The sequence below is a fragment of the Vidua macroura genome, chromosome 5 (assembly GCF_024509145.1).
Source record: "Vidua macroura isolate BioBank_ID:100142 chromosome 5, ASM2450914v1, whole genome shotgun sequence".
Classification (NCBI taxonomy): domain Eukaryota; kingdom Metazoa; phylum Chordata; class Aves; order Passeriformes; family Viduidae; genus Vidua; species Vidua macroura.
The window spans coordinates 6,763,421-6,790,727 of record NC_071575.1 but is presented as its reverse complement, the minus strand read 5'-3'; the positions used below and the strand labels follow the sequence as shown (position 1 = coordinate 6,790,727).

General features: G+C 41.3%; 1 protein-coding gene across 2 annotated transcripts in view; it reads right to left on the bottom strand.

The window, feature by feature from the left end:
* The window catches only part of LRP6 (LDL receptor related protein 6), a 116,344-nt gene that overhangs the window by 1,681 nt on the left and 87,356 nt on the right, over window positions 1-27,307 (bottom strand). For both annotated transcript variants that reach the window (XM_053977922.1, XM_053977923.1), the window contains 13 exons: window positions 26,725-26,951; window positions 23,714-23,898; window positions 21,684-22,010; window positions 18,194-18,396; window positions 15,424-15,635; window positions 15,055-15,245; window positions 10,744-10,953; window positions 9,391-9,516; window positions 7,786-8,022; window positions 6,014-6,124; window positions 4,012-4,242; window positions 3,113-3,249; window positions 1,837-1,934 (listed from right to left, as the gene is read on the bottom strand). In XM_053977922.1, coding sequence (XP_053833897.1) covers window positions 1,837-1,934; window positions 3,113-3,249; window positions 4,012-4,242; window positions 6,014-6,124; window positions 7,786-8,022; window positions 9,391-9,516; window positions 10,744-10,953; window positions 15,055-15,245; window positions 15,424-15,635; window positions 18,194-18,396; window positions 21,684-22,010; window positions 23,714-23,898; window positions 26,725-26,951 — 2,495 coding nt within the window. The remainder of the gene's footprint in view (window positions 1-1,836; window positions 1,935-3,112; window positions 3,250-4,011; window positions 4,243-6,013; window positions 6,125-7,785; window positions 8,023-9,390; window positions 9,517-10,743; window positions 10,954-15,054; window positions 15,246-15,423; window positions 15,636-18,193; window positions 18,397-21,683; window positions 22,011-23,713; window positions 23,899-26,724; window positions 26,952-27,307) is intronic.

The window sequence follows — 27,307 nt, the reverse complement described above, 5'->3', positions numbered from 1 at the left end:
CCCACACATAATGTTGTGGGTTCCCCATCCCTGGAAGCGTTCCAGGCCAGCCTGGACAGGGCATGGAATAACCTGGTCTAGGGGAAGATGTCCCCACCCATGGCAGAGGGTGGAACTGGATGGGCTGAAGTTCTCTCCTCCCCCACACCATTCTGTGATGCCAAGAACACTGAAGAGCCCAGGTTTGCCAAGTGCTTCCCAATCTCCAGATGCTTCCGGTGACCCTGGCACTGCCTGCTCAGAGATGCAAGGAGCACCTGTAAGAGCTTGTGCTGTGCCACAGAAAGGAGCAGTGGCTGAGAGCAAGTCTCACACAACAGGCTCCCTAAGGACTTAATTGAGGTAGAAAAAGTTGCTCCTAAGAGAGTGGGGCAGGGAGGGCATGGGTGTGTGCATGTGCCTCTGTAATAGCTGTGTTGCAATTATGGAGACGATAATTCTGTTTCCATTATGCAATTTCTGGATACTAACTTCCAAGGCCAGACAGAAGGACTGAAAATTACCTGGCACACTCACAGCACTCAGGAGAAGTATTCCTTAGAGAAGTAACTGGGATGAAATTCTCAAAGGCTGCTACCACAAAACATCTTTTAAAGTGAGCCCAAGATAGTTTCAAGGAAACAAATTAGAAAGGGAAATGCATGGTAACTACAACTCCCAGCATCACTGTCAGTGGCTGGGAACACGAGGGAATGCAGCTCCTCTATAGTCAAGTCAGAATATTAGGAAAGAAGTAAGATCAGAAGCAGGAAGAGCAGTGTTTATTTTTGGATGGGTGAGCATTTGGAAAAAATTAAACCCTATGCTACATCCCTAATATAATTTATAGTACTAAAAGTCACATCAGCTAACCAGCAGATGACCCATGCTGGTGCCTGAATTTGGTTTCTTTCATTAGAAAATTACTTGTAATTTTAAAAGATTTTTCATATGGCTGCAAGGGATCATTATAAACATCTGGTCTGACCTTCTGCACAACAGAGGCCATATTTTCTGCTAATGGAGAAGAGATGTCTGTTCAGCCCCAGATACCTCATTACCCAAAGCCCCCAAAGGCTCTGTGTTAGGGAGGCACATCTTTCAGACAAATACAGCGCTCTCTTCTCATTGACCAAATCTACTGGTGATTTGGGAGGGGAACTTTTACACCCTTGTGTAGCAGGGGTCTATTGCTCTATTTCTGGTAACTTGTCATAAAATCGTAACTAACTCCAGCATTCTTACAGAGAAGGTAAGAAAAATACATTCAAACAGAGATGAAATGCATGCTCATAAATACTAGTCAAGAGAAAATAAAGCAAAAGGTTAGCAATCTTTTCCAGACATTAACCCTTATTGTGTCAAACTGGAAATTCTGTGCTTTATCGAGACAACAACATTAATGTTACTTGTGACCTATTAGCCTTTATATTGCCAACTTTTCCTCCATAGGGCATTTGCTTATAATTTCTGATTATTACATAATAAATTATTTATGGCAGAAGCCTAAAAAAGGCAGGATTCACTCCAGGATAAGTTTTTTTGGCTTAAAATACTCATGGCACTACGTTTCTTTTGGCACATAGCTGGTTTTGTGATGAGTGCTGTCATTCCCCCTAAGGAATATACCCCAGGGATGTATCACTACCCACTTAGTGTATGATTTACCTCAAACAGTGCTGCACTTCCACACAGCCAGCAGTGACATGATACACGTGAGCCCATTTAAGCACCAGTTTAGTGCTTGCAGAATTAGGGCCTTTGATTGTAATTCTTACAGAGCAGAGGCTGCCTTTATTCTGCATTTTCTACACTAACTGCTTTGATCCTGACAGGAGCTACTGTAATAGTAATTACCTGTAGGATCTATGAGTGGATGGGCTGTTTGAAGAATAACCAAATTCCATGGTATAGTGTGAACGTTCAGTAGCTGGTGATGGTGGTGGGTTCAAAATCTAAGGAGTAAGAAAGGAAAAAAGGCACTTTTAAAACGGAAAGATACAAAGGGAACTCGAGAAAACACCAGTTTATAGTTTTTAGTACTGTCTAATAGGAACCTTAAGTAAAGAACTGCATGCATACATAGCCCTCCCAGCAAACAGGATTTTTTTCCTGTTTATTCCCCAGCTCTTATCAGACCCTGGAAATGCCATTTGTTGCCATTCCTATTGGCTACTACTAAGCTCTTCTCAAAAAACGCCGACTGCTTTGGCTATTTTGACACAGCCAGTGCTGAGAAGTAAAGTTGCAGCAAGCTGTTCAATTCTAGATTGTCACTAGGGATACCACTGCCCAAGGCAGACTGGCAGATCTCTGCTCCTGCAAGCTGCAGTCTCCAAGTATTGCTCTGCTTATAATACTTGCAGCATGCTGGCCAAGGCAAGCATTCCTTCCCTATGCAGGCATGTTCTTATTCCATGTATTTGGATTAATTTAAAGCTGATTTAAAGCCTGATCAGTTGATTCTCAGAACTGAAAACCAACAGTTGAAGATTCCAGCCTTCACTGACCAACCATGGGGTTCTTTAACACTCGACCGTGGCTTGGCGAGCTCCATGAAAATACCCAAACCAACCACCACAGATGCTAGAAGTGAAGGACAGGGAGCCCTCTAGGGCTGCCACCAACTGTTACACAGCAGTTAGTGCAGCACCCTACACATTTGTGATGGAGGGATGTTACAGAGCTGCAAAACACTTGTTTACTTATTTACCTGTCACTTGTAAGACACGTGACACAAAGCTTCATTTTAACTCCTTGACAGGTCTGTACAGAATCAACATTAGTTTTACTGTCAGAGGCACATGGCAGAGTATAATGAAAGGAGATCTCTCTGCCAGAGCTGCTCAACATCTACAGGGATTTTTTCCATCTCCCCTGACATTCAATCTAATATCTTTCTTCCTGGCACTGAGCTCTCTCACAACTTTTTTTAATTAAGTGAAAATTTCTAGACCATTTTGGAAAAAGACAATCCTCTTCCATTTCAAAATCACTTACTCAATATCCAAACAAGTTTATTATATTAGAATTCTAAATCAAAACATGAATCTGTCAAATTGATTAACCTTTAGACAGACACTGTCACTTCCCTGAAAGTTATTAAAAGTTTATGAATAACAGAATGACTTACTGGAGGAAAGTAAGTGCCTTTGGTACTTGAAGAACTGCTGGAGGAGGCTCCTGTAACATGGGCTCTGTCATAGGGTGGGCCACTGCTCCCTCCCATAATGCTGAGGGAGCTGATGACAGATTTACCTCGAGACATACCTGAAGAACAGAGATGTATGTCAGTATTCAATTCTTCCTCAATTCACAGACAAAAGGAAGCTTAAAAAAATAATCTGAAGGACAACAGCAGTATAAGCACAACTTGCAAACCCAAAATTAATTATCTTGGTATTAAAACCAAATCATGCTCTGAGAGGAGCCTGCTGGATCTAAAAGCCACAAGTTACAGTACATATTTAATCAATATATACAGAAGCACTGCATATAGATGAAGTGCAATGTTGTGGTTAAGTTTTACTTTTTAAACAGCAGTAGCATCATGTGCCTGGGCTGGTACTGGAAAATTCATCATTAAATTAAATAAGTTGAGACCAAAGTTATTGCTGATCATTATAGACTTGGCAAGAAGTCTCACAAGCATACAAACTTAGACTGCAAACCTACTAAGAATGATTACATAATGTTTAAAGTCCCATGAATATAACTCTGTGTAACTTTACCCTATACTGTTGTGAAAATTTGCTGGTGCTGCAATAGCCCAAAAAGGGGATTCCTTATAGCAAAAGAAGAAAATGCACAGTGTGTGCATTTATTTAAGCTAAGTGCCTAAATGCTTGTGAACAGCACGGGTAAAATAGCAGTTCATTATTGTAAAGAAGGATGGTAACAAGACTTGGCAGTCCTGGCTTCCCACAGCTTCCAAGAACTGCATCTGGAGCAGACATTTCCTGTACACAGATGCACAGTATCCTCAAGTACAGCTGTGGGGTGCCAAGGACAAGGATCATGCCCTTTACTTACCAGGGAGAGACCCTGACAGAGAGCTTGGGTGAGGCACGTAGCCCAGAGGTACTGAGGCTGGTCCGTGCACCACGTAATCATTGGTCATGGTTTCCCCATCGCCCTTCATGCGTGGGCACAGCACCCTCTGGCAGATGAAGTACATTGCTCCCACCACAAAGACTGTAAGGATCACACCAATGATGGAGCCTATGGTGTTGTTGGGCTGTGGTGCAGGTTCCTCCGTTGTGTCTAAAAGGGAAAAGGAAAATCAGACCATGTAAGTTTGGACCAACATCAATTTTTCTTGCGTCTTTCCACTTTCCTCCTCTTCTGTAGGCGGACAACAACTTTCAAATTAATATATGGGAGGAACAAACAGGCCCTAGGACAGGTCTGTTCAAAGACTCTGTGTCCATAAGGGCTACCTGCAGCTTCCAAGATGACCTCCAAACATGCCATGAGGTTTTTCAGATCACAAATAACAGGAAATGAGCAGTAAGTACATGCATGTGCAGGGGGAGTGATGGCCCTGCTCTTGCTTCAGTTTGACAAGCAGAGCTATCCTTTGAACTTGATGAACAAGACCTGCAGCCAGGCCTCCAGATGACACTGTGCAGGGGACTCCTCTTGTGCTTTTCTTGTCACACCTCAGCTATCAGAGTAACAGACCGGCCCTCCCTTTTCTCAGCAGTGTAACAATCACTTATGGTGCACCATCTTGACTGTTCAGCAGTGATGAATTTGGGGTTTGCTGCTGTTTATTAAACTACCTAAACTATTCCACATCTGACCCACCCTTATGGTTACAGATACAGCTGAGCATCAGCCTAAGAAGTGCCACCTTACGAGGACTCTGTACCCCAAACAATTATTCAACAGTCAAAATGAGTGGCTTTCTCTACAAGACCAATTCTAAGCAATGACATTTCTGGGAGTAAATGACAACCCCCTGCCTGTGCTCATGAATTTGACAAGAAAGGCAGACTTTAAAGTATTTTTTTGTTCCAGTCAGTGTTTTACATCTTACACATTACTGAAAGTTTTTTCCTCAACACATTTCCTTCTCCCTGAACACCAAACACACACTTGAACCAGCTTGTCACAGTCTACAGAGATAAGTAAACAGATTTCTGATCATAGTGAAAGAGGGATGGTGACAACTGCCATCTTATTCTGGGTGGGCCAATTTCCCATCCTCTGTTAAAAAACTGGAGAACATACAAACTCTAATAAAGGGAACTACACAAGCCTGTGATAATGTCACTAGTGACTTGGTAGCATGACAGAACATCTCTTAATACTCCTTCTTAAGATCAAGGGTCCAACTCTGGCTTTGCATTTTCAAATTATTTGTGTGCCAGCTGTGATATATGGATCTCTAACACAAGACGAGATGTTCCTATTTATAATTTCTTTTAAAGCACCAACAGTGAAAGTGAACTTTCAAATTGGAATTTTGAAGGCAGTGGCTTTCTTGTAGAGCCCTGGAGATTTCAAGGTTGGGGATATCACTTGTTACAAATCAGAAATCAAGCTCAGAATTACATCCTTTCAAGATAAAAAAAAAGAAATTTTAGAAGGTTTACTCTATAAACAGAGTGCTCCTCTGATTCTGAAAGCACCTGCTATTAATTCTCTGGATGAGAAAACCATGAAGCAGAGAAGTTATATATGAATGCTTCATGCCAGTAGATATTTTTAATATTGCACCAACTCAGGATATAAACATTATAGTAAAACAAACCTTTTACTTCTTTTAAAATTAAAAAAAAATAAGAAGAAAAGTAACAGGCATTCTCTGCCTCAGAAACTACTTGTTCAATATACTAATTATTTTTGTTATTTCTATTCCACCACATTGTGCACTAATTGCATGACAGCAGTTATGAAGAGAAGCATTTTTAATTCTGGGACCAACTAATTCAGTCTGCTTGGCAGAATAAAATCAAACTCATAGGAAAGATGAGAAGCAAATTTTGGATACTGCAACCAAGTCTCCAGTCTCAGGCAGTACACTTACAACATCCTTGCTCATCAGAGCTGTCACTGCAGTCCAGGTTGTGATCACACTTCTTGCTTTTCCCGATGCACTGCCCACTGGCACAGCGGAACTGATCCGTTAAACACAGCACTGCAAAGAACCCCCACACCAACAGTCAGCATCAGAAACCTCTCTTGAAAATCGTTAAGAAATAAAGACACCAAAGCATACAATCAGGAGTATCTTGGGAGAGCTTGGAGTGCTGCAAGCTTCATTTCTGGAAGTAGCCAGTGGCACACAAAGCCCCTCACGTGAACCATGCAGAGCAAGCGACTCAGTGTTCTGTGGAGGATAGTGCACACTGGTACCTGGGCTTTACTGCCTGCTTACAGTAAGAACACTACAAGATAAAGTGACCCTCATCTAAAATAACTCAGAGGCCATTAAGAAGACAGTCACTTATCCCTGGATATGGTTATTGCAATATTACTATAAGAATCTCCAAATCCAAGCATTTACTATAATATAAGAAAGAATTAAGTTATGAAAAATAAATCTGCCAAACCATGATAATAAAATTGTTTAAGAAAGATAAACGTCCTTCTTAATGTCCTTATGCTCTTCCTGTAAACCAGAGAAGTCCTCAATCATGAGACAATATATTGACTTGATATTATGTTTTTAAACAGAAACAGAGGACAAAATATAAAACTGAAGCTTTGCCAGTACACTGAAAAAATAAAAGGTGCTGCGGGCAAGGTGTTGGCTGCTGCTGTTTCCACATATTCCTGCCTGCTGTTTCTCTTAAATCCAGAAATCCTTTTTTGTCTTCAGCTGAATTAAGAAGTTAAACTAAAGGCTTTTCTGATTTGTAATGAACTTGAATACTCTCAGCAACAGGACCACTTTGAAGGTGATAAACAGCCCCTAGTCTTGACATCTCCAGTTGGTGAATGACAACTGGGAAGTTAACTTGCACAACATATTTTCAGATGTCAGCATCTCAGCTAGCTAATAATCACCTTTTAGCACACGGGAATTTCAGCTCTGTGTTTTTGTTTGAGCTGAAGCACATCTTTTGGAAAGAAATTTAGCCTTGATTTAAAGACATTTCAACAGTCTCCACAAAGAAGGAAAATGCACTGAAAGGATATAAAGAAGAAGCATCCTTTCGAGCTTACAAGCTGTCCCTACAACTGCAATAGGGAAAGGATGAGTTTGCTCAGATTTCATGTTTTGTAGTGGTGGTGCAGTTCAGATTCCATCAGCAAAACCTGTTCTTTCCAAAATGAACTTAATTCTCATTGTGCTGGCAACAGCACTTCCCTCTGTAAAGATGGCTTAAATACTCTCTTTTGCTGTGCTTTATGGGAAGAAGAGGTCTCCAGAAATCTCCTCTGTCTCTCACTCCCGCTTACTCAGAAAAGCTCATTTTGTTCAGGTATTGTAAAATAAACAATCCCAAAACCTTTACTCGGTACAAGGCACACAAAAAACTATGACAAGGATTTGCTCCACTTTGTAGTTCACCCCCAGATACTAGGTTTTTAGAGCTTAAAATCATGCCATTTTTGATAGTACTTTTCACAAACGGCATTTAAGCCACTCTGATGGAGATCACTCTTTATTTCCACTTCACAGGCAGAGAAACAAAAGTATGGAGTTATGAAATAACTTATATTTAACAGAGCAGTTTAAAAACTATCAGAACTTTGGATCTTTTCAAATCCTACACAGCAATAATGCTGGTACTCATCCCAGTGTCCCTGTGACAGGTACATTTCCATCCCACTTGGCAGTATCCTCCATACCTTCGCAGTTCTTCTCGTCCGAGTTGTCCTGACAATTCGCTTCCCCATTGCAGCGCAGGGCACTGTCTATGCACTGCCCACTCTCACACTGGAACTGGCTGTCAGAGCACACTGGGCAGTTCTTCTCATCACTGTGGTCTTCACACTCAGTGAACCCATCGCAGCGCCAGGCCACCGGGATGCAGTCAATCTCACCTGTGAAACAGGTGAACTGCTGAGGGGAGCATGTTGGTGGTTCTTTGAAAATCAAGCAAACAAACAGAAGTTAAAAATCCAGGTGAACAAACAGTAGATCAGGACACGTAAGGACAAGAGCTCAGCTGCTTTCCTATATCAAAGCAGCTGATGAACAACATGCCACATCATAAGGTCACTTCCACAGCCACTGCGTTCACAGACACTTTTGCAGACCTTGAGGCCAGTGTGACTGATGCAGGCTCACATCAATGGGGGCTTGACAGATGAAGAACAAGAGGAACAGAGAAACATGCACACTCAAAGCACAATTATTTTCTTCCCTTCCCACTTCAGACTGTCACACCTTTCTCTTAGTAAGACTTCAAGTCAAAGCCATCACACTCTTCAACTCACCTTTTCCTGCCACACCACTGTATACACAGCCAGTGGCTTACCCTCTTTTTCATGTTTGACAGTCATTGTATAGAAGATTTTAAAAGGATGTAATTTGCTGCAGATGGATGCACTGTGACTCAGTGTCTAGTTATGTGCCCTTCACAGCTCTATTCAGTCAAAATTATTTTAAAACAAAAAACTGCTCCATCTAGTCGAGTTCCACTACCTCAACACATCTGTTAGCTGTTATTTAACATTTACTACATTAACTGTTAATCTCAGGCAGTAAGTAAGTGTGGATATTTTCCCTTTTTTTAATCCCCCTTTCCTCCCGCGGCTTTTTGGCCTGGTATTAAACTTGCTCTGAGAAAATATCTGGATTATGTTAGCTCTTGTTCCATTGTGAGACCACACGTCGCCTCAACGGCGAGATGATTGCATAATAAATCCATTCAGTCCAGTGGCACCAAAGTGCCTGTCCTCTCCCCCATTCCAGCCCCATCCCTAGAGACACCAGGGCATGGGCTACAATGGCCATATTGCCATGGAAGGAGGCAACTTGCCCTTCTGGGTCTGCAGTTCAGAAAGACACGCACAGGGTGAGCTTGGGGAGGACAACAGAGAAGTACAAAACAGCACAGACTATGCAATGTGCCAGAATGTGAGAATCTACCACTGCCTGGAAGGGCAGAACATGGTGAGTGACAGCAAAAAGTAATAAAAATCATACAATTAAAGAATCAAGTTGATATAATTCAACTTAAGTTGAGTCTTAAGCGTGAGTCTTAAGTAGAAAGAGTGAACAGAAATCCTTATTCAACAGTTAGGGATTTTTTTCCTCTTCCCTTACTCCTTCTCAATAGTTGCAAATTTAGCTGGAGGGTGGAGGGAAAGAGGTGAGTCTGTACAGGTGTGTAACAGCACCCGGTGCACTGTCACATTCCTTTGGCTCAGAAGCCATCCCTGAAGATGGAGACCCTCCCCAAGGCTGAAGCTAAGAGCTCAGTGACACAGAACTCGTGAAGGACTCACCTCCGCAGGACAGCTCATCCTGCAGCAGCACCAGGTGCACGGGGCAAGAGCAGCGAGTGGAGCCATCCCCCTTCACAATGCAAATGTGCGAGCAGCCACCATTATCTTGAGAGCACGGATGTTGTCCTAGGATTTTAAAAATAAGACAGGGACTGATAAGAAATCCCCAACTATTTTATGACCTTTCAGTCATTTCTTCATTACCCCCTGGAGAGAGGATTAATGAAAAATCTCTGTTAATATTGTATTTTGTTGTATTTCTCCCTTTACACACATCTGTAATTACAGCACACATTGGTAATTCTCCATGATCTGAAACTACTCTAAGAATTTATACTAAAACAGTACTCAAAGCATTTTGCTTCTTGTGTGAGGTGGCAGTAGTTCTCCGCAGCAAATAGCATATTAGTAATACAAAAAGATGTCTTGGATTCCATACTTCATTTGCTCTACCAAAGACCATTTAAAAAATAAACTTTTCTAATTTACAAATTCTGAAGCTTCCACACTATCTCTGAAACTCAACACGCTCTAGATAAATATATATCTTCATTTTAATGTTTAATAAGGACAACATACTTCTCTTGGAACTCCTGACAGATTTACTGAGATTAATAGCACACAAAACTAGTAGTAGTCTGCACTGATGTTTTAATTAAACATCCCCAGACATTTTTCTACATATTTCTCCAAGGCATGCACCACAGCCTACTAACCAGGCCTATTTCCTCCAGGATGACAGCAACTCCACTGCTTTAACCATTCATCTCCCACCACTTCAAGCATGTGTGTGTGGAAAGGCCAGGTAAGCAGAAATTTTTTAAAAGTGCAGCCATGATCAACACAAATTGCTATTTAATACACATTTCCTTTGTGCAATGCAACATTGCTCTTCTGTCAATTCACTTTCAGTATGAAACACCACCACCAAAAATTGTTCACTTTGCCTTCAAGGCAGGCAGTCCACTGAAACTTTGACAGCTAGTGACAGGCCCTGAGAGCTGCGCTTGCCTAAACAGTGAACACCCAATAACAATGCACTAGCATGATCCAGAAAGTCCCCTATTAGGGATAACAGGATGTTTTCACTGTGTCTAGAGACACTCAAATGCCAGGTGCCTGGATGGGACTACCAATCAAGTTGTCATCAGCAACAAAACATGATGCTGGGGTTGTGATAGATTTCCAGTCCGTTGCCAAGTGCCTGAAGGAAACAACCTAACAGCACAGATACCAATTTCTCACCCCTTCCTTCTGCACTGATGTTGATCAGCAACAAGGCACAACAGGCTCGTGTCTCTTGGCTCGAGTCTCCCAGGCCCTATTTGTACCTGCAAGCAGGATTGCACTCACTGTATTCCTGCAGGTTGAGCTCCTTCACAGCATGGATGTCACTGAGTTGTGCAATACGAGCCTGGACCTTTGTACGTCCTTCTCGGCCGGTCATATCGATCTTTTCAATCATCTGCTGCTGCCTGTCAATCCAGTACAGCCAGTTCTCAAAGACAGTCAGTCCCACAGGCTGCAAGATGTTGGAGTCTTCCAAAACGATCCGGTTAGCACCTGCAGAAGGGAAAGAGTGCTTTGGTTCAACTAGGCAAAACTATCAGAAACATCTCCTACACTACTCACACCATTATTTTTCACTACTTTTGTGCTACTGGGTAAGCCTACTGCAAAAACCCAGGCAATACTGGATCCTCTGATGCAAGACTAATGCATTTTGCAGAGAGATGATCAAATTTTTTTTCCTGCTTTCACCAAGGAGAGAGTTTTTGTGCTCAAAAAATATCTAGTGTATTTAAGAAGCACCTGGAGTGGAGGGGCTCATCTCTCATGAGCCTCTCCAGTCTCTTATCAATATGATGGAAATCAGTAGTTCTTTTCATTCTTCTTTCCCTTTTTGAGAGATTAAATTGCTTTGTCTTGCCATACAACAGGGAATAAGAAGATGGATTATTGGCTTCAGCTAACTCATACAAGATAAATTCCAAGTGAAAGCAGGGTAATCAGGACTTCTCACATGAATGATGAGATTAACACTTCTGACTTCCTCATGTTCTTTTCTTTCAGCTATGTTACCTTCACTAAGCTATTAGTGCTAAATTGGGAATGCTCCTTTCTTTCTAGCAAATACTTTCCTGAGTTCCTTTAGCAATCACCAGGTGCAGACAAGAGGCCTTACATCTCTGGAGAGTGGTTGTTGATTTCTATGCCATATTTTCTGGCATTAAATACAGTCAAGAGCAACTGTCACATTGTTTTAAAGGTATCACTAAAGTCTGTCTGAAGACAGTGAAGATTTTGTAACTCACACAGAAGAAAAATATTAGTCAAAACCTGAGGGCTCAGGAGGGAGGCTTAATCCATGCTTCCTTTATTTAACACGATGACGTGGTCATTAACAGTCAAATATTCAGTGAGTTGATCAGATTCTGAGCACAAAATTACTTGCAAAGCTCATGGAATCTGCTTCAATTTTGAGAAGCTGAAACAGGATCACACATGTCAAGCTAAAGCTTGAAAATTTACCTATAAATCCTGGTATTTATGATATCTGAGCTCACTGCTGTGCTTATTTTTCTCTTCTACTACAGCAAACAATAGCTTTACATTGTTCATCCATAGAATGATTTACCGTAAGTTTTTATATTTTTTTTCTGTACAAATATACTGGAATAACTGAACACCAGGGGGAAAAAAAATCTACCTTAGCCACACAAGATAACCTTACAGGACAGAAGACACATGTACTACATGATTTTATACTTTGAATAAATTCTATCCCTCTCTGCTTTGTTTAGTAGTACAAAGGGGTTTTTTGCTTGTTGAGAATTTAATTAACATTATGTCAATGACGATGACTTAGAAACAAATTGAGCTATGAAAAAATATATTTATCTCCTTTTCACTAAATGCACAGAGAGCTCAGAAGTTAAGTAACCTTCCAAACATTTACCAAGTGTTAAAACCTGAAGGAAAACATGGGAATTCAAATCAGCTAGGCTGGGCTCTCACCACCACTTTGGAGCAACACCAGCAATGATCTGATTAAGAAAAGACGTTGATGAATTCTGAAGGAGGTTATACCCAGACTGATGTAGAAATTAATAGACTGAGTGATGTAAGTCAACCTAAATAACTGCAACCATCTATTAAACTCCAATAACATGATTAATTCTGTCAGAAAAACGTAAGAAACAGAAACCTGCACCTTGAGAAATAAAGTTAAGCTGAGAATAGGGCAAAATGCAAGGAAGACAGGAAGAAATACAAAAGCTAAAACCTTGACCTACCCAAATGGAGTCTGTACATGCCCTGCTCTGCCATGCCCACATCAATCAGCATGGCATTTTGCAGTATGTTCCTAAAGCTCTGAAGCTTAATATTTTCACTCCCTTAATGTCTTAATCTTTCTTTTTAATATTTGTGACCAAGTGTAGCTGACTATTTCTGACTAAACTGAGACATTAAATCCCTTCTTCCATCAACCAACAATGAAACCCGAAGCTGACTCATCAGGGTGCTAGTCTCCTTTATTGGGAATGTCAGATGAAAGGGAGACATGATTAAGAGGAGCTTTGTCTCCTGGCATCACCATCTCCTTTCCAGCAATACCATTTACAAAAAGATTTAAAACCAACTAAATAAATACAAAAATCAGGACACACCCATAGCTCATTCTATTTCCAAATAAAAATTACTTAATTTCAGAATCATTAGACATTTCCAAATCACACTAATTATTCTGGAATAGAAGAACTAATTTCCAAATAGTTTCCATGGTAGGGAGCTAATTCCAGTCACCTTTTCATAAACAACCCCTTAATCATGTGAAGAATCTGGTTAACTTCAATAGGATCTCCCATTTGGGCAGAAAAACCAAGTCCTGACTGCATGCCTGAAGGACAGGGAGGAAAAGAAGGACTACATCACATAAAAGGCATCCTAGCTTGTCTTTATGGGTACTGGAATCTACAGAATTGACAGAGCAAAAGACTGAATGCTTTTAAGAAGCTAACATGCAGAAAAATTACTCTGCTGGTCAAAAGAGCTTATTAATCAGCATTCCTAAGCACAGGAATGCATCTCAGCAGTTAGCAATTTATTGTGGTGATTATAGCAATCTATTTGTGGTGCAAATGCCAAAATCAAGGGAGGTTTTGGAATGTTTCTTCCTTCATGCTCTTCGAAATATGGTTTGTAAAGTAAAAACTTTTACTATATAACATTGGTGATCCAACAGCCACATCTTTAAGGAAAAAAAAAAAGCAGAATCATTAAACCTAGACTTAATTAGAATTTAGACCCATCTCCTTGTCTGGTGTCCTAATTTCAGGCAGATAACAGATAAAGAGAGAAATAAAGCACGTGTAATATTCTCCTGCCTGTTACTCTACTCATGCAAACTCTGGATCTGGGACAGCTTGGAACGTACCGAGCAACACCACCGCACTTCTTCTTTTGTTGTTCTTTAATAATTCACTAACTCAGGTTGTGTCTTGCATTTTAAAACTGTAAACAATCATGATATCACAGTTCAGTACTGACCCTAAATCTTCCAGTGACACACCACTGAAAAAAATTACTGTCTTTCTGAGCTTTAATTCCAACCATCTAGGAAAAACAAACTGTTTTTCAAACCAAAAGCTTATTCTAGGTACTTAGCAAAAGGCTGAAAATCCAAGTGGTGTTAACAGGGTTACATGCTGCTACTTTGAATGAAGGTACCATGTCATAAGTGGAAGACATTACCAGAAACATTACTGCAGGCTGCCATAACTCCTTTTATGCTTTCAACTCTCATTTCCAGCAACAACATCCAGCCCAATCTGTATCACAAATTAGTACTGATGCTACATGAGGCAGCTGAGCTGATCCAGCAGTTTTCTGGATTAGGCTAGTAAATGAAAGACATTTGTCTTTCTTGCCCAATCTGGACCATATAATTCTCCCCTCTTCTCTTGCTCCACTTCTGGTTGCTTGCTGGACTCTCTCTTTCCTGAAACAACGCAGCTTTCCAAGCCAACAGAACACCAATCTCTATTTGTCTCTTTCTGTATAATGTTGTTAGGTCATTGTGAAATGGGCTGAATGAACTCATAGAGGTCAGACAAGCAGCATAACCAATCTTGGGGAGCAAGCAAAGAGAATTCCACAGCTGGAAAAGGGAGGTTTGAGGACAGAGGGATGTTACATCTTCTCTATCCTTCTCACATCTTTTCACCCCAAATGACAGGTACAAGAGCAACTTGGAAACCTGCTGCTTCAAGTCTGCAGGACATATTTTTCCACTAACAGGGAACTTTCCTCTGATTGACAGATTACTGCACCAAAAGCAGTGCCTTTATAAACAACCCTTTTTCTCCCCTTTCCAAAACTGCTGCTATTTATTCGTCAACTAACTCTGGGAAACTACACAAAGGTTTTGCAGTGAGAAACCAAAGTAAATAGCATGTGTAGCAATTAATAATGCAAATCACAGTCATGAAACTGTAAAGACATGCTGCATGAATCATGCACATTCCCTGGCTGGGAATTCAGGGAGTGATTAGAATCATAGTACAGACTGTTTATAGTAGGAAGGAAAAGATGACACCTTTCTTTACATTCCCCCACACCCACACCACACAAATGAATCACTGAATTAAGGTGCTACTCTACCTGAAAGGTCACTGCTTTCAATTCTGCGCAGATCCGAGTCAGCCCAGAACAATTTGCCCAGCTGGCCGTCAACAGCTAAGGCGATGGGCTTGCTCAAACCACTGAAAAAAAGGACTTCTCGCTCAGTTCCATCCAGTGCTGCTCTCTCAATTTTAGGAGATCTCTCCTGGAGGTTGGTGAAATACATGTATCTGGAACAGAATGATTAGAGGGGAAAAAAGGTTCATTTGATCTTTCCACATTTTTGCTATAAATCCAAGACATCTTAACAAATGTCAAAGTTGTTTTTCATTCTGACAAACAGAAAACAAGCTACAGCAAGAAAACAACTTGATTCTCAAAACCCTGGGCCTGAATTTTCCTACATACCCTTTCTCTGGATTCACCACAATGGCTCTGGGCCTATCCTGATCCCCCTTGAGCACCACTCCCATGGGTCTCCCATCCAAGTGAGTCACATTGATGACGTTGGTGGCCTCGCAGGTCCAGTAGATGTAGCGGCTGTAGATGTCAATGCTGAGGTCGTAGGGCTGCATATCCAAGTTCTGATTGGGAACTGGACTTGTCACAACAGTGAGGCTCTGCAAAGGAAACAACACACAGGAGAACATTTAATCTTAATCTAATGTGAATAACTTTATTTGCTATGGATGCACCATGTCTAACTACTGCTCAGAAAAAGGAGACAGCCAAATATTACCATAAAGTAAGGAGCGACCCAGGTTCTGTTGCCACACCAACACCTTTGATAAGAAAGAGACACTTAGTCCTGATGGTTTGCTGTAATGACAATCACACAAGCTGACTGCAGCTTGTAAGACTTTGCAAGTTTGACCTCTAAGTCCAAATTCTGTCTGTGTTCAAGGTCCAGAGTCAGCTCCTATATTTCCTCTACTTTTTGGATAACTCAAGAGTTCAGTTTGGATAGACCCAAACCCAGCACATTTAACACTCTACAATAGAAATGTACCATCACTAATTCCCAAAGCTGCAGCTGAGCAGAGAAAAACAAAGGCAAAGTGAGGCCAGACTTGAAATGCTGGCCTCATTATTCTCCACCTTTGCTGCCATCTCAGTTGGAGGACATGAGGGTGGTTAATCAAGGGAAGGCAGCTCTGCAAAGATGGAAAGGACATCAGCTAGTGTACAACACTGACTTCAGAGCATTTCCAGATAACACCTTACTAGTTCAAGGTCTTGTCTTCTACTGGTCTAGACCTCTGGAGTTGGCATGCCTTTTTCTTCTTTTTGAAGAGGATTAATAAATCAGTAAACATGGCCTACATAAACATTTTGTAAGCCATGGTTATGAAGTGAGCAACCTCTACCCTCTCATCCCCAAATTAACCTTCACCAGAAAATTTGCCTAACTTTATTTGGCTTGTCACCTCTATGAAATGGTGTGCCTGCAAGTCTTCTATTTGTTTATTCTGCTGAAGCTGGCAAAAACATGGTGGCTTTGACTAGTTTTGGGTATTATTTAGATATTCCTAAATTAAAAGCATTGCTAAATTAAGAGTTAAGGCTGAAGGGCATACAGCAGGATGCAACTACTACCACACCCACCACCAGAAACCACACTCTTAAAATTCAACTGAATATAGCACCTCTCTTGTGTTGTGCTGTTCATCTTAGTCTCTCACTCGTCCCACATTCAAAAAATCAGGAAGAAAAGATCTATTTTAAAATGCAAAATCAAATAAGCAGTCACTGGTCAGAGTTAACCTCACTAAACCTGCATATTTGTTTGTATGGCCAGGTTTTGGTTGGGGGGGTGCTATAGGGATGGGTTCTCTGAGAAGGTGCTGGAAGCTTCCCCCATGCCCAGCAGAGCCAATGCCACCGAATCCAGGATGGTCCCACCACCAGCCAAGGCTGGGCCAATCAGGGATGTTGGTAACACCTCTGGGATAACATATTTAAGAGGAAGAAAAGATACTGGGCAGAAGCAGTTGCAGTCAGAGAAGAGTGGAATAAGACTGTGAGAGGAACAGCCCTGCAGACACCAATGGCAGTGAGGAAGGAGGGGCACGAGCTGCTCCAGGATTCCCCTGTGCCCCTGCAGCCAATGGAGGGCACGGGGGTGCAGAGATCCACTGCAGTCCCTGGAGGAGCCCTTGCTGGAGCAGGGGGATGCCCAAAGGAGGCTGTGACCCTATGAGATACCCCATGGAGAGAAGAGCCCACACTGGAGCAGGTTTCCTGGTAGGATGTGTGAGCCTGTGAGGGACCCAGGGCCTGTTCCTGAGAGACTGCACCCCGTGGGAAGGACTCACACTGGAGCAGTTCATGAAGCAAACATAACCCATAGGAAGGACTCATTTTGGAGGCAGAAGTTCATGGAAGACTATCTCCGGTGGGAGTGACCCCACACTGGAGCAGGGAAAAAAAGACTCCTCTCCATGAGGAGGAAACAGTGGCAGAACAAAGTGTGATGAACAGACTGTAATCCCTTATCCCAATTCATAAGCCTTTTGCTGTATCCTGTCCAGCTGAGGAGGGAACTGACAGGGTGGTTTGGGTGGGTGTCTGGCCTCCAGCCAGGGTTGAACCACCAAAACTTCTATTACCTTTTGCCTTCTACCCTACTCTACTTTCTCTGTATTCTCCAGTCAAATACATTTTCCCAAGCCTGCTACATCTTTTACAGGTTCAGTCTAGTCACTCCATGCCCCAGTGATTTACAACAACTCTCTTCCCTATCTGCTTCAGAACCTGGGAGGCTCCAGACACAGCAGTGTACTCACACAGTTCCAGCCTCCTCATTTCAGAGGATCTAGCCCTGCACTCTGCTCACATACCTTTGTCACACCCCCCATTTCTCCCAAGAACATTCCCTTTCATGTTTCATATCTCAAATATGGGCTTCAAACAGCTTCCAGACAAAAGACAGTGTTGAGCAAATAATTGTACTGGGAACAACAGTATGCTCAAGCTGGCCTTGGTTTTCCATGCTTTATTTATTGCTGCACCTCCCAGATTTACTGACTGAGGACTCCAGAAAACTCCAGATGACAGTCGTTTTACCAAGGGACAGTAACCTACAGGGAAGCCTGTGCATCTAAATTATCCCCATACAGCCAGTCCTTGTTTGGCACAGGCATGCCAAACATTCAGCAATTCCACCCCCTCAGGATACCTGGCTGCCATCTTCCTGTGCCTTCCGGATGATGTTCTGCCGAGAGTCAATCCAGTAGAGCTGCTTCTCCAGGGGGTCGTAATCAATGGCCCGGACGTTGCGGAGGCTGTGGATGGGGAGTATGATATCTGGGCTCTGCTGCTCATCTATCACCATGCGATTAATCGCGTTCTTCTGACTGAACAACAGAAAGGTGGTAGGAGCTAGATGGGTTAAAAAAAGAAAAGGGGTTGAAAGAGTTACACGTGGCAATGACACAGGGCATTTTTATGTTTAAGAATGACAACTACAATCCATAACCAGACATTTATTTCATTCCCCTTTTCCCTCTTCCTTTGCCAAAACCAAACAAAAAATCAAAACATAACAATCCCAACCTCTGATGAGTACGAAAAGCCTTTCAAATTAACTCTTTTTACTATAAATGTCCGTATATGACTATGATAGGCAAAGATCAGATTTTTTAAGTGGCAGGACTAGTGAATACAAAGACCTCTGCCAAAAGCATCTCAAAGAAGAATGGTCAATTATGCCCCTCAAAGAACTGTCCATTTTCTTTCTAAAGGGGTTTCAGGGAAATGCAGCTCCACTATATTGAAGTTGAACCCTTTGCTAGGTGCACTTCTACTTGCAGAGGAAGGTGAGAAAAAGCCAGCACAGGTTCCTTATTTAGATGTTTCAGGGAAAAGAGATTGACCGTGGTTCAGTCCTGTTCCTACAAATCCTTTTTCTGCCTGTACTGGAATGAAACAACTAATTTACAGGAAAAATTCTTAACTGTGTGTGAGGCTGTGTTTTTGGACAAAAATGCATTTGCTTTTCTCAAAGCTATGTATCTTTATTATTTCTAGATGGTTATCTGGGAATGACAACCTGCAATGAAAAAAAGAAATTTGATATTCTGCCCTGCAAAAATCTCCTGGACAAAAGTTTGTTCTTTGTAATTAGAAATACCATCAAAGATTTCAGCACCCCATACAGCTGTAGTTTACCAGCTGTAACTTACAGTAAGTGCACAAAGCATTGAATACATCATTGAGAAAAATTACAGAACTGGGTCAGAAATGAGAGAAGGTAGTGAAAGCATTTTCCTTTTTCAGAGGGTTCTTTTCAATAATGCTCTACCTGAAGCCACTGCTGTGCAAGATGGTACAAGAGTAAATTGCCAGAAATGCAGCTTAAAGCCTCCCTGAAGTTTGTACAATCAATTCTCTACAGCCCAAGTCTGTAGAGAGATTAGCAGTGGGACACTGCATTCATTTACCAGCCTGTAAAACAGGTAAGGCAGCACCTGGGAAAGGGGAGGAAGCAAAAGTCTCCTAGAGAACATCATCACCTTGCTTTGTTATTTTAGCATACACTTTGAACAGCTATTCTGAATGCTGGGGAAAAAAAAAAGGCAGGGAGGAGTTTCCTTGGAAACCAACACTCTCTCCTAACATCCTATAACAATCAGGCCTAATTGCAAGGTATTTTTGCTTTCTGGAAAATCTGTATTTTCCCTCCAAGCACTTTTCCAATACTTTAAGCAGCCTTCTACTTAGCACTAAACTGTGTAAGAAAGCACAAAAAAAAAAATAAAGCAAAGACAAGTTTATATGAATGTGTACAGCAAAAAAATGGATTCAGAAACATCAGAATTCTTACCAAGAAATTATGATAGAAATGGAAAGGGAAAAAACTTAAGGTAAAACAATGCAGGTAAACATGTAAGCACCTAAAATTATTTCTACTCTTCCCCAAAGATATCCTCTTACTTTCTAAGACTGCCTGGCTTACAACTTTGAATTGATGGCTCATTATAAAAAGCAACAGCAGAATTTCTCCCCTTGAGACTCCACATCTCTGAAACAGTACCAATTTCAGAAATCCCTTTCCAGTTTTCATCATTCTCCCTCCCAATAGTCACATATTTTATCTGTATTTTTGGAAGCAGGCAAATGGAGTGCATTGAGTATGTCTCCTGTGTAACCCTGCCTTCCAACTTCATGACACGTGGTAGGTCTGAAGAGATCTCACCAGAGTATAATTAAAAGAACTTATGCATGCATGAGCAGGGTATTCTGAAAGGGAGGACCTCTAGACAGGGCATGGACTAATAATGTTCAGGAGGTACATAAGTAATACAGGCAAAAGAAAGTTAGAACTATTCATGCTCCAATTATAGTGTCCAAAAAAAGGAATTCAATTATACACAGAGAGGCCTAAATCTTCAATTAGCTATAAATGAGAAGCTGGAAATTTCCCAGGTTTGAATATAGCAGAGGAAAACTCCTAATACCACACAAAGAGCCCTCAACTGTACCATGGGGAAATGGTTCTATTTGCTCGCAATGCATTTCCTATATTTTGCTCCTTGCTCTGTTTCCAGGAGCATTTTCACAAGAAAAACATGACCTTTGATCATTCTGCTACTTTTTCTCCACTGGAAGTCAAATTCCTCCACCTAGAAGGTCACAGTCACTACCAGAGAGATGCCAGCTGTGCCTCTTACTTGCACAAACACGTCAAAGTACCAAGGTGCAAGAATCCAGTTGTCATGTAAGGGGCCATTGTAATAAAAAAAAAGGAGAGCAGAAGTACAGAACACAAAGGGAGTAGAAAAGCCCAGTTTTTTGAAAAGTATGGTTCTCCAAAAATGCCATGAGGTGGCATTTGTGCAACAATCTGCCCAGCTTTTGGCTTTAAAACAAAGTTGGATGTCTCTACTCATGCGTAATGTGGGTGAGATATAATCTGTCTCTCTGTACCACGAATCTCTTCCCCCACTGACTAATGTGAATGACACCAGTGGAAGTCAGCCATCCAAAGTTGCTGCCAAAATTATGAGAGCTTCACTGCAGCCAGTTATTGAGAGATGGATAAATTATTTGGTTAGAAACTAATTACACACAGCCTGAGGAGCCTTGTGGTTTGTATTCTGCACAACAATTAAGAAAAATGGGGCTTGGCTGCACTGAGATCAGGAACCAGACTGCTGGGGAAGCCATGGAGCCCAACCCATCCTCACTGAGGAAAAACACTTGTAGAGGTCTGGGAGTGGCCCACCTCAGCATCTCATCAGCCAGCAAACACAGCTACTACAGAATGAAATCCTGACCCCATAAAAGCTGCACAAAGTCTAGAATCCAGACTAAAGTATCACAAATCCTTTATGCCAGGCAATACTAGGAATACATAAGCAGATAATTAAACAAACAAGTAAGCACTTGAAGAGGGTCTGACAGAGACACAGAACCAATATATGTTTAGCTTTCGTGTTTACACAGATGTAGCCAAGCCACTGGAAAAATTCACTAACAGCCATTCTTATTTAATTAAGAAAGTGGTATGTTGCAAGATTATTTTCTTTTTTCTATGTTGTCTTAAAATTCAGTAAGATATTACTACTAGAAAACTCTAAAACTCTTTCTTTCCTCCAAGTACAATGCTGGCATGGGTTACTAAACACATGTGCTCCTGCATTTCCTGTTCATTCCTTATGGCTTACCACTGCAGGTCCTGTTGTCGGAGTTCAAGGAATAGTGAGCTGGGCAGCCACAGACAAAGCCTCCCACTGGGACTGCCAGGCACAGGTGAGAGCAGTGCCCATTGCTGGAGGCACACTCGTTCCAGCCCGCCTGCCGGGAGGAGTGGAAGACCAGGATGTCCATAACGTAATCCAGGTGGCCCTGGATGATGGTTCGGTTCTGGCCACTGGTCTTGTTGGCTCGTTCGATGCTGCGCCGGCTCCAGTCTGTCCAGTAAATGTAATCCTGGTACTGGGTCAGGCCAAAGGGGTGAGGCAAATCATCAGCTATGATCTCACGGTCAAGGCCTGTGTCCAAAAAGAAGGGAGAGAAAAAGTGGAGTGACATGGGCACAATACTGTTGGACATTCCCCTGCCCAGAAAGGTTACCACACAATTACTTTAAAGTTACTCTTTCATTATTACAACAGTAAATTACAACGTAATGTACAGTAGACAAAAGGAATCTCAGAGCCTATCACAGAAATGTGCTAATCCTGCTTGTCATTCACAGAAAAAAATGTAGTTTACCGAAGAAAAAATTTCAATTTTGAAAATTATCAGGGTTCTCAGAAAGATTCTGTCCTTTCCTCCCTTCCCAAAAGTGACAGGATGCTTCTCAATCAAGTGCAGGATCCTGACACTGTATTTCCAGTTGAGCATCTCTTGCACCACACTTTTCCCATTGCTTATAAACAGAAAATTGTTATGAGCTTAATGAAATACTACATTGCATTATGAGAAAAATTAAATGTACGAGGCTAAAATAACTTGTCTCTGGAATGTCACAACATTCTAGAGCAGCCAGAAAGTCAGGACAGGGAACAGCTAATTGTGTGTACCATGGAAATGTTAAGAGATCTTAAGAAGCAGGACATGGCAGGGGGAAATTATTTCAACTCTGTTTTATCAACCACTTCATTACTAAGGTACCTCCTGCTGTGTAGTCACACAAAATGAACAGATTATGAAGCACAAAATCATTCCCTCTTTGCACACAGAAGTCAAGGATGCACAGCCCCACAGGTATCTGTGCTGTCACCAGCCACGGGCACAGGGAAAAAGAAGCTCTGATGCTGTTTCCAGTCCCACATTTCAGAGGGAAACATGGAGCAGGCCTCCCCAGCACACCAAAATATATGAGAAGCTGAAGAAAAGCTTTTCTATCACACATAATTCCCATATTGCATTTTCCTGTTTTGATCTTTTTCTAGCTTTGTTCCACTACTGCAAGCATACTGTTTAAAGCAGACTAATTCCTTTAGCATTAAATACTGGCTAATTATTAATGCTTAAATATTGGCTATTGTTAATGCTAATCTGAATAATTTAGCATACAACAAGGTAGTTCACTCCTGTGAGTGCTGAGAAGTTAAAACAAGGTACTGTGCAAATCTGAGAGGGCCTAGGTCCTCCACACAGTACTCTGGAACAGTGAAAGAATAAAATATTCCACCTCCATTTAGCTGCAATTACCAGTTTATAAAATCATCACAGACCCCAGCACAAGAAAACTCTCCTGCTGATAAACACTAGCCAGGAAAAGGTCCTTAACATGCAGAATACAGGGGGAGAAAATACCTGAGGATACTAACAAAGATATAAAACCAAATTGTATTAAATTACATGCTGAGTAAGATGTTATCTTCTTGTTGACTTTCCTTCTACCTTTGTTATGTATTTTCTAGTGCTCTTGAGAATAGCAAAGCAAGACTCTCCAAAACACTGCAAGATGACATATTTGTCCTACATATAACTGGAAATATGTACACCTTGTGTAATTTTAACTTTCTGAGCAACCCAATCACTTACAAGAAAATCGAGGCCTTGCTAACCACAGTGTCACATGAACATGATTGATAGAAGCAAACATTAAAGGCATGCGAGGTTGGGAAATTTTATTTTTGTCTTATGATGTGTATCTTTGCATTATTTAAGCCACGATTTGCCACGAGGGAGCTGCAAAAAGCAGCATTGCCCTCAGGATGCTGCCCAGGGCTCTGGGGCTCACCTAACATGTTGGAGGACTCTATCAGGTTGGTGTCCAGGTCGGTCCAGTACAGGCGCCTCTTGGCGTAGTCAATGGTCAGGCCGTTAGCACGTCCCACATTTGGGACCAGCGTGGTCCTCTCACTGCCATCCATAGCAGCTCTGTCAATCTTTGGCTTGCCACCCCACTCAGTCCAGTACATGAACCTGATTAAAAGAACAGAAGAAAGAAAAATAATTGCGTTCAATCCAAGACAACTCAAGAGGAAAACCAAAACAATAATCCTTTGAAAGCATAAGAGAAAAAGAAGAGCTGTAAATTCAAGCATTTATTAAGACTCATTGTGCTAAATTAGGTTGGCTTTTTTTTCCAAAGTAGAGGCAAGAAAGTGAGCCAAGTTTCCTCAAAATGATTCCAACATTATTTTTTCCCACTTGGACCTGGATTTTCACCAGCAAGTTCTGTGTGACAGCACTTTGCTAGTAACTAATCCATGTATGTCGTTTAAGAGGCAGAGGCTGGCAGTCAGGCACCTTCATTTACACCTGATTATTTAGCAGGGTGTGTTTCCAGAGCCCTTATCTTCTGTTTCTAGTCAGTTGTCTCTCAAATGAAGGAACACAAAAAGGTAGATCTGCAGGGTACCTTTGTTAATAGGTGCCACCACTCATGTCCACACAACTAAGTCAACCAGTCACGTACTTACATCAGTGTCTGACATCTCAGCCGAGACACACAAAACTGTATGGCATTTCCACTGGAGCAAAAATACAATTATTACATACTCACATGCCAGCTTATGCCTCATTTGGAAGAAGGACAGACTTGCACATATTTACATTTTCTTTAGGCACTGCACAGTAGAGTAGGATGTATATTTCTATATTATATATTTGATGGCTAGTTAGTCACTTCCAAAATAGGAAGCTGATACCATTTCAAAATAAAAGTGAGAGGCAGCTATCCAATATTTACACCTTTGGGTTTTAATAACTCTAGTAACAAACCCCTGGGAAGTCTTTCAGTTCCAACAAACTGCACAATAGGAAAGGTTGCTTCAGAAACTGATGATCAGCAGGGAGAAATTCATTAGACACCAGGAATACTTGCAAATTTCTCTTAAAAATTTTGCAAGTACTTTGTGTATACATTTTGCAAGTTGGACACAGCACAGAGCCAAGTGTTAGAATTGCCCCCCATGGCAGCAATGCCTTGAAAACTTCAATTTAAAATACAACTATACTGTATGTATATTTATATAAGTGTACATACATACATAAGTATACAGCTATACTATTGCTGTAAGGAAAAATGAGCATTCTGACCCAAGTAATTTTTTTTCTGATCTGTGTTGAAGAGACAAAGCACTGAATGATGATAATCCTTGGGAAAAACCTACTTCCAGTGTAAAACCAGAATCATCCATAGCAGCCTTTTGTTACAAATGAGTAACTGAGTCTAAGAATCTGATGTTGAATTCTCATCCAGGCAACCCCTGGCACATCAGGGCTGAATCCAATCTAGGATCCCACTGGAACTGAGCATTGCCATCACCATGTTGAAATAAAGCAGAAGGAATGTGTTTCAAGTTCTCTGCATTGCTGTAGCTCTCACAGTGAGACTGGGAACTGTGATAATGTCGTAACCCGTGTAAATGAAGTTCCTTCATTTGAAAAAAAATGCAATATTGGAATAACCTCAAAAAGTTTTTGCAGTAATTAGTGTTATGTGCATATGGGATAACTTGTGCATATACAATTGTTATATATATCTTATATATATATATAGGTAAGAAACATTCTTATAAAAGATTTTTTGAGCGCACAAGTCAGTGTCGGGGATTGCATCACAGTGTCAAAACCACCCGGACAAGAGGAAGGAGAACCTCATTTGGAAATGAATGAACGTAGGCAGCCCGGAGATGGGTCGTTCCCAAGGTGATCCGAGGAACACCAGGGATGGATATAAAATATCTAAGATTGAGACAGCCGGAGCCATCGGGGAGATACATCTCAATACCGGATTCTGGGAACGCAGTCATGGATGTTCATCACTCACACACCCAGAGAAAGAACTCCACATGGATATGTGAAGTTCTGAAAGGAAGAAAAGGGACTCTGCCACGGGCAGAACAAACTGTATAAAAACCACTCAGGCAGGACAGTCGGTGTGAAACACAGGGGACCCTCTGCTGTAGTGGCTGGACCTGTGTCTCACCCAGTGCTGATATCTGGGCTCAGCACTGACCCTTTCTGATTGGATTGTGGCTATCTCGCACCAAATTTTGGTCGTGTAATAAAAATCTATTTTTATTAAATATTAAATTTGGCTCAATTAATTTTTACTTATAACATTAGTTATTGTCAAGTGAGTGTGTCAGAGCTATTTCAGAAGCTGAATAGTTAGCTTGACTTGCCCCATTCCTTCCTCCCTCTCCCTGTTTATTGCCCTACTTTTGCTATTACACTTCAATCTAACTGAGAAGTGTCTTCTCAGAAAATCTTTCATTTGGGGCATAGGTGAACATAATTGTTCCCCCTCCTTCTCTGTCCTTCTTCCCTTGTCTGTACAAACGAAAAGGTTTCTTTATCTGAAGAAATAAATATCTTCCTTGTGCTCAGACTATAAACTTCGCTCTCCTATCCTCAAATTAAATCATTTAATACCTTTATTGGACCCTAACTTGTGATAAAAAGAATCCTAATTTCTAAAATGATAAATATATTCCTTTCAAAGCTATAGTCCTTTTCTAAATAATCAATTCCATAAACCTAAAATTACTTTGATTCTGTGGTTAATTATAAAACTAAATATAAATCCCTTTCTAATGAGCTGCTCTGATTTTTTTTTTTTTTAATATTTTTAATGATTATTCAGGACATTAAGAGTGTATTTCTCTAAATTACCAGGTTGTATTCCCCAGCTCAGTTCTCTCAGGGTTTACAGGCAGTGCTTAACTACCATGCCCTAGAGGAAGCATTACAATGTTGTTTTTCACTGTTCATAAACACAGAATTAAATCAGCAAGTTACCCCTCAGCAGGGTCGAGTGCCAGTGCCCGGGGACTGTCGAGATCTTTCCACACAAGCACCTGGCGGTGCTGCCCGTCCAGCTTGGACACCTCGATCCGGTTTGTGCCAGTGTCAGCCCAGTACAAGTTCTTCCCCAGCCAGTCCACAGCCATGCCCTCAGGGTAATCCAAGCCGAACTCCACGACGTGTTCCAGCGCGCTGCCATTCATAAATGCTCTGCTGATGGTCTGCAGGGATACAAAGATACACAGGCAAATTAGAAAACTTACCAGCCTGTCACTGGGCTGCTTGTTTTCTTTGTTGAATTTTAAACACTTTCAGATTTTAGACATCTCAGAGGATCTTACAATATGCTACTTATTTGCAAAGCAAACAATGCTGCTATTCAGAAGTAATGATTTACTGCGCCCTGTGAATGTATTCTGTGTCAACTACAATAGCATTTCACTGAGGAAATAAATGGGATAACTAGTCTGGTTGAATGAAGCATCTACATGACCAAGTGACCTTAATAACTCAGTGCCAGCTTCGAGGGGGAAATATTTTGGCTCTCCCAGGACTATACAAAAGCATCAATGTTATA